At 34.6% G+C, this 8,152-nt stretch overlaps 1 protein-coding gene across 1 annotated transcript; it reads left to right on the top strand.

Annotated features, from left to right (window-relative positions):
* The first annotated feature begins 1,007 nt into the window (after window positions 1-1,007).
* On the top strand, window positions 1,008-1,973 carry LOC116521463 (olfactory receptor 14A16-like). Its single transcript, XM_032236133.1, has one exon. It carries the CDS (start codon window positions 1,008-1,010, stop codon window positions 1,971-1,973), a length of 966 nt encoding a protein of 321 aa, XP_032092024.1.
* The last annotated feature ends 6,179 nt before the right edge of the window (window positions 1,974-8,152 follow it).

The following is an 8,152-nucleotide window of genomic DNA, read 5'->3' as shown; positions in this document are numbered from 1 at the left end:
TTTAACTCTGTGCCTATATTGACTATATATAAAGTAATTCTCCCACGGCACACCTTACACTATGTCACGGCACACTAGTGTGCCGCGGCACAGTGGTTGAAAAACACTGATCTAATAACACTACACAAAATTGTCTGGTACAACATCTTGTCAATGAATTTTTCAGCTTCAACCTCACTAATACATGGGCAAACTCAAAGTAAACTGTTCCAAACTCGATTGCAGAAAATATGACTTCAGCAACAGAGTGGTCAATGCATGAAATGCTGTACCTGACTCCATTGTTACATACTCAAACCCTCACAGCTTCAACTTTAACCTGTTTACTGTGGACCTTACCCCATTCCTAAGAGCTCTTTAAAGGGGGCGTGAATAAGCACACCAGCGTGCCTAACGTCCCTGTCCTTCTATCCCCATCTATTTGTATTCATTTTTTCATTTATATCCAAATATATATTTATACCTGCTATCTTGTACATGTTTAACAAACTAATAAACTTTGTAGCTTTGCAATTATTACAAAGACTATTTACAAAGACTACAATTATTTGTAGTCTTTCACTTATTTCAACTTTTTCCTTTCTTTCCTCTTCTTCCTTTATTTCTTCCTTCCTTCCCTCTTATAATAAGATGATAAGGAGGGAAGGTGGGAGGGAGGGAAGAAAGGAAGGAAGGATAAATGCAGCAATTTAAAATGCAAGTTTGTGTTCTATAATCAACAGACATATAGCACTGGGTTTAATCTTTAGATAAACAAAAGTCTAATCTTCTTCTCACATACCTAATATACCTCAGGGTTCCTGAACCAAATTAAGTTTCTGAAAAATGAGCCCCCTTGAGAATAATTACAAACCCTCTATAGACAAAGCTTTGTTTCCTTCTTTCTTACATTGCCAAGATGGGAAAAAATGATTTTCAAAATATTCCATTGTGGCTTGAATCATAATGCATGGAGAGGAGTGTGATTGTTGAGTTCTTTCTACAGACTGCACAGCAGGAACAGCACTATGGAAAATCAGTCAAGGATTGATGAATTCCTACTGCATGGATTGCCCAATACTAAGGAGCTACAAATATTTCATGTCATCATTTTTTTACTAATTTATTTAGTGGCTCTCATTGAGAATCTCATTATCATTACTGTCATTCTTTATAGCCATCAACTTCACTCACCCATGTATTTTTTCCTAGCCAATTTATCCTTGCAAGATCTTGGCTCCATCTCTGTCACAGTTCCAAAGTCCATGCTGAATTTTCTGATGAACACTGAAACTATTTCTTACTCTGGATGTTTCTGTCAAGTTTTCTTCTTTGTTTTCTTTGTAGCATCTCATCTCTTCCTCCTAGTTGTCATGGCATATGATCGTTATGTAGCCATCTGCAATCCTTTATACTACAAGATGGTAATGAACAAAAAAGTCTGCATACAAATGATAACTAGTGCATGGATGGGTGGTCTTTTCTATTCAGCTCTCTATATTGGAAATTTATCTACAGTGAAGTTCTGTTCCAGAATTATCAATCAGTTTTTCTGTGAAATTCCTCAGTTGCTCAAAATTTCTTGCTTTGATACTTATGTTGCAGAAAAACAGGCACTTATCTTTGGTTGTTCTATAGGGTTTATTCTTTTTGCTGTGATTGTTTGCTCATATGTTAAGATTTTTAGAGAAGTTTTGCAAATCCCATCTACTCAAGGGAAGCAAAAGGCATTCTCTACTTGTTTGCCCCATCTTATAGTCACTTGTTCGTTTATTGTTAGTGGTACCTTTGCATACCTGAGACCCACATACAGTTTCCCATCAACAACAGATCTCTTGATTTCTTTGTTCTACAGTGTGGTACCACCACTCATAAATCCCCTGATCTACAGCATAAGGAACCATGAGCTCAAAATGGAATTCTGGAAACTAATTTTCCGTACATATTCAAACCCCTTCTGCAAAAATAATTTTCAGTTTTGGCTAAAGTTTTAAACAGTTACGGTTGCATGTACATGTTCTAGGAATATTGTAATTAAAAAAATGAATTGCATGTCTGATGAGTGAAATATATATTAATGATTTTTAACAAAAAATGGTCCAGAATTGCCATTTAAATTTCAGCAGATAAATTACCTGATTGTAAGTATGTGTTAATGTACATTAATGTTTTGTGATATAGAACTTAAACATTACTTCATATAATTATTTCCAGTATCAGTGTTGACTATATATTTATATTTCATATCTAAATATGATTTCAGAATGATGTCATGTATTTAATCTCTTTTCCTTTAAAATCCTATTAAATAAAAATAGATGCTTTCAAAAAGCACATGCTTTTTCCTCAGAGAAATAATATAACATGACTAGTACAATTCACTGAAATGGAAATGTACTTGGAAGTCTTAACATATCTTGTACAAATATTATCTTGAGCTATTTGCAGTGGAGTTGTTTTATCATAGGGTATCATTTAAAAATACCCCAGTTTTTCAAGAATTTTTAAATGCCATTTTATCCTCAAATTAAGAATCTCAGAAATTCTTAAGGATAACAGAGGCTGAGGCTTTCTTGGACTTTGAATCTGAAAGGAAAGTTTTGAGGCACTTAAAATTGTCATTTTTTAAAAAAATTACTTTGCTTTTAGCCCCAATTTATTTTTGTAGGCATCGATTGAGGGATGGCTTGATTTGATCTTCACATATATTTTAGTGTCTTTTATTTACATAGTCTCACTGCCCTTGGCTTGCAAACTTTGGAAATGAATGTGCAAAATCATTTGGATTAAAAACAATGTATTTTACTATTTGGACATATTTTGTTTAAAAATTTGACAGTTGGTGCAATAATGCCCATTCATGAATACTCTGAAAACCATTTGCTATCAAATTTAAAATGTTGCCTAGCCTGACTTCATTTTTATATAACTGGCGAAACTCCATTGTAGTTTATGAGGAAAATAAAGAAAACCTTAAGTCAGTTTCAACACCTGGTCAATCCTTGGACACATTCATACAATTTGGGGCAAACATGGGTGGTTTCTTCCAATATGTTTTTTTAGCAAGAATATTTTCATCTTCCTAGGCAAAACTATAGTGCTGGTATTCTCTGATGGCCTTGAATTCAGTGAGTAACCACTTCCAACTCATATTGATGACCATCAATATCAAAACATTCATTTCAATATGTAGTTTCAAATATTTTGTAAATTCCAGGAGAAACGTATCTAGTATCTTGTTGCCAAAACTTTTTCCCTAATCTTTTCAGAATTTTGCAAATAGGTAGAGGAAGATAGACAAAGAATATTAGCTAATTGTGTAATAAGATGGGCAGTCATCCTATTTCCATTTTTCACTCTTATATTTCCTTTAATTTTCTATTTTCTTCCTACATTTTGCACTTTTCCTACTTTTATGTGATAGCTTTTGCCCTTTCAACTTCATTGCTTCCTTCCTTGATTTCCATTGCTAACACAGCATCCCCTCTTGCCCATAATTTATAGTCATTTACTATCTTGTGCTTGTCAAAAGAATATCTGGTTCTTGACCTTTGAATTTTGACATTGGGCCATGCAACTAATACTCTGAATGCCAGTTATTTGGAGTGACTGTCCTTAAAATCCTGCTTCCCAGGGATAGACCTAACCCTATAGCCTCTGGAATGCAGATTCTTGAATACTAGATGGAAATATCGGAAGGTTGTTTGATATAGTAACATTGATTTTGTGCAGTAACTCAACAATTCTGCTTGCAATTTATTGCAAGAAAAGCAAATCCTTGATGTTCTCAATTTATTGAAAACTTGAGCTGAAATTCACTGATCAATTATTGATCCTTTGTTTTTTCTTTAAATATAAAGTATAAAAGTGTACACCTGTTTACATGGAAAAATAAAAACAAATGTAAAATTAATATTTTTATTTATTTTATTATTTATTTTATTATTTATTTTATTATTTATTTTATTATTTATTTTATTTATTTTATTTATTTTATTTATTTTATTTATTTTATTTATTTTATTTATTTTATTTATTTTATTTATTTATTTTATTTTATTTTTTATTTATTTTATATTTTATTTATTTTTATTTTATTATTTTTATTTATTTTTCTTTTATTTATTTTATTTATTGTTTTGTCAAATGTGTATAAGATAATAGATATAGGTATATGCAAACTTATGAATGCATAAAATGGCTACAAATAAATGGGGTTGTTAGGATAGGGGTGGTAGGCACATAACAGACCTTTTAGGAATAGGGTAAGGTCAACAGTAGACAGCCTAAGGTTAAAGTTGTGGGGCTTTGGGGAAGAAACCACTGAGTCAGGAAACACATTCCAGGCATTGATCACTCTGTTGCTGAAGTTGTACTTTCTGCAATTGAGTTTGGTACAGTTTACCTTAAGTTTGTATCTGTTGTATGCTCATGTATTGTTGTGGTTGAAGCTGAAGTAGTGATTGACAGATAGAACATTGTAGTACATAATTTTATGTACTATGCTTAGATCAGACTAAAGGCAGCATAGTTCTAAATTGTCTAAGCCGAAAATATGTGAGATATCAGTTCAATCACTACACTTAGCAATTAATTTGTAAACATGGAAAAGGGAAATAATTGCTTGATCTAACGACATAATGTGGGGAAAGTTTAATCTACATTAGCACAGATGATAGGTATGTGGAACTTTTGGGCTACAAGTTGTATGTTTCTGAAAATAGTTTCAAATATACAATAATTATATTAAATTATAATTTATTTTTTATAATATAATTTAATTTTGTTATTTTATTATAACTGTTATTTTTATCACAGATATAGAATAGCTAAAATATTGTCATAAAACACAGTATATAATGTTCCAAGTAATAAAACCTTTGTAACTGATGAGCTGAGATTTGATCCATGCTTACCATCAATGTCTTTTTTCATATTCACTTAATGTTTGTTTGTAGGTCTATTTCCTCCTAAATCTCTTTAATTGCTTCTTGCTGATCATTCTGTTTCATAGCAGCTGAAATGTCAGTTTATTTATTGGTAGCTACATTACAGTCATATAAAAAAGAAGGTACACCCTCTCTGCATTCTATGGTTTTACATATCAGGACATAATAAATATCATCTGGTTCTTAGCACTTCCTAAATGTAGGTAAATATAACTTCAAATGAACAAAAATAACATAACATATGTAATGCATCATTATTTATTTTACAAAAAGGAAGCCAAAATGGAGATGCCGTGCTTACTGCTTCCATATGTAGAAAGAGGCTAAGCCAGGTGCTGCTAATCAAGTGCCCTTGATTAATTTATCATCAGCAAGTATGAGTACCTCTATAAAAGCCAAAGTTGTAGGTGGTTTCCAACATTGAGGTATGTCAAAGAGTAGAGACTTTAGCAATAATCTTAGAAAAGCAATTGTTTACTTCCAAACAATTTACTTAATGTTTGTTTGTAGGTCTATCTCTTCCTAAATTTCTTTAGTTCATGATTCTTTGTAGATTCAACATTCAATTTTGAAACATTAGGGGTGCTCAAAAGTTGTGACATGCCTAGGGGATTATAAAGATACATTGGTACTTTAATATAATTTAAATGTACTTGATACAAGTAACTACATAAATATTATAACTTTCTAACATTTTGTTTGTTTTATTTGTGAGGAAGAGTATTCACCAACATCCAAGACAGTCACCAATCTTCCTGGTGCAAATATCCCAGCATATTCAACCCAAGGTCAGACCATGCAATGTTCAGAGAAATTGCATAAAATCCAACATCTCAGATTCTACTTGTCTCAGTTACATGTTAAATGTTAAAGTTCTTGACAGTATAATTCCAAAAATACTAAACAGGTATGGTTGGTTGGAAAGGTTGCCAGGAGCAAGCAAAGAACACGGCAACACAGTTCATTTGCAAAATTGCATCTGAACAAATCATAAGACTTCTGCAACATGTCCTTGGACAGACAAATCCAAAATAGAGTTGTTTGGCTATAATGCACAATACCACATTTGGCAAAAACAAACACAGCATAATAGCACAAATATCTTATATCAACCATCAAGAATGGTGGTGGAGAGGTGATTATTTGGGCTTGTTTTGTAGCCACAGAACCTGGGCACCTTGTCACTGAATTGTCCATAAACTCCTCTATATACCAAAGTATTATAGAGTCACATGTGAGGTCATCTGCCTGACCATTAAAACTTGGTTGATATTGGGTGATGCAACAGGATAATGATCTCAAGCACACCAGCAAATCTACAGTAGAATGGCTAAAAAAAAGAAATAATCATGGTGTTGCAATGGTCCAGTCAAAGTCCAGACCCAACTGAAATGATATGGTGGGACCTCAAGAGAACTGTGCATAAATAAATGCCCTTAAACCCCAGTGAACCCAAGCAATGTTGTAAAGAAGATTGAGTCAAAATCTCTCCACAATGATGCGAGAGGCTGATAAGTTTTTCTGCTAAAGGTAGTTCTACAAGCTAATGAATCGCAGGGTATACTTATTTTTTCACCCACAATTTCTCCATTTTGGCTTTCTTTTTGTAAAATAAATGATGATGTGGTGTAATATGTCCAGTGTTGTTCATCTGAGGTTGTATTTATCTATTTTTTAAGAACTGCTAAGGACCAGATTATTATTACTATGTTCTGATACATGAAACCACAAAACTCAAAGGGGGTGTACTTTGTTTTTCACATCACTGTATATCTGATACCCATTTAGGCATAGTGGTAAGGCATAGAAAGAGGGTGATTGTGAATTATAGTCCTGCATTAGGCACAAAGCCAAATAGGTGATTTTGGACCAGTCATTTTCTCTCAACTCTACGAAGGAGACAGCTTCTGAAAAACTACCAAGAAAACTAAAGGAAATAGTCCAAGCAGTTGCCAAATTCCCCTTACAGTGGGATTGTTTGTCAAAAAGCGGTTGAAACATTGAAGGGATTGTTCACACAGGAGCCAATATTGAGACATCCTCATCCAGCCAGGAAATTTAGAGTGCAGGCAGATGCGGGCAATGTAGCAGTGGAAGCTGTCTTACTCCAACTAAATGAATACCTCCCACAAACTAAGTGACACAGAACAATGATGGACTATATGGGAAAAGGAGGCTTTTGCAGTGCGATGTGGATTGCTTACATGGAGGCACTTACTCGAGGGGGCTATGGTCCCCTTCAAGGTATGGACTGACCACAAGAACCTGGAAGCTCTACAATCTCCCCGGAAGTTGTCGCCCAAGCAGGTATGATTGGTGCTCTACTTCTGTAGGTTTAATTTCCAACTGAAATATATTCCCTGTGAGAGAAATTTTATGGCAGACACTTTGTCACGGAAGCCACAATTTAATAGTGATCAAGGGCAGACCTTCTAGCCTATGTTTCCCCAGTCAGCGAATATAGCTATAGCAGCCAGCATCCAGGACAAAAAGCCTCCAGCTGATATCACACAGTCTATTAGAGATGCACTTCCACTAGACCCTTGGTTCCAGGTGAATCAGCAGACTCTAACCAAAAGAGATGGGTTGACCTGGAAAGGGTCCAAAATATATGTCCCAATGGAACAAGGGATAGCAGTTTTACAGTGTTGTCATGATGCACGGGTAGCAGGACATAATGAATTCCTGAAGTAACTGCACTTGACAAATTGGCAGTTTGGTGGCCAAAGATGAAGCAGGATATTGAAGAATATGTTTGGGGTTGTAACATTTGTGCAACTATGAAAAGTAGGCCAGGAAAGCCTCCTAGCTTGTTACAAGAAGTAGCAAAGCCCACTCGGCCCTGGGAAGACATAGCAATGGATTTTATTGTGGAGTTGCCGGAGAGCAGGGGGAATACTGTTATCTGGACAGTAGTTGATTTGTTCTCGAAACAGGCTCATTTCATTGCCTGTCAAGGGCTCCCAACAGCTAAAAAATGAGTCCATCACGACAGACAGACATACTAGTCTCCCTTTATTTATTTATCAGCACAAATAAAAACACAAATATAACAAAAAGACAACAGTAAAAATATTGGGTTTCTGTCGTGATGGACTCTTGTGACGAGCCGATTGACAGATGATGGAAGCAGTTAGCTTCCTCCCATAATTGGGGCTTACCAGGGGTTGTGACACTAATATATACCTTCTTCCCTGGCTTCAGCTGATAAGGAGGAGACCTGT

Source organism: Thamnophis elegans, chromosome Z (genome assembly GCF_009769535.1).
Source record: "Thamnophis elegans isolate rThaEle1 chromosome Z, rThaEle1.pri, whole genome shotgun sequence".
Taxonomy (NCBI): domain Eukaryota; kingdom Metazoa; phylum Chordata; class Lepidosauria; order Squamata; family Colubridae; genus Thamnophis; species Thamnophis elegans.
The sequence above is the reverse complement of the archived record's forward strand: the minus strand, read 5'-3'. Positions and strand labels throughout refer to the sequence as shown.

What these genes read in the sequence shown, in the direction of transcription:
- LOC116521463 (XM_032236133.1), top strand. Translation starts at nt 1,008, where the DNA reads ATGGAAAATCAGTCAAGGATTGATGAATTCCTACTGCATGGATTGCCC.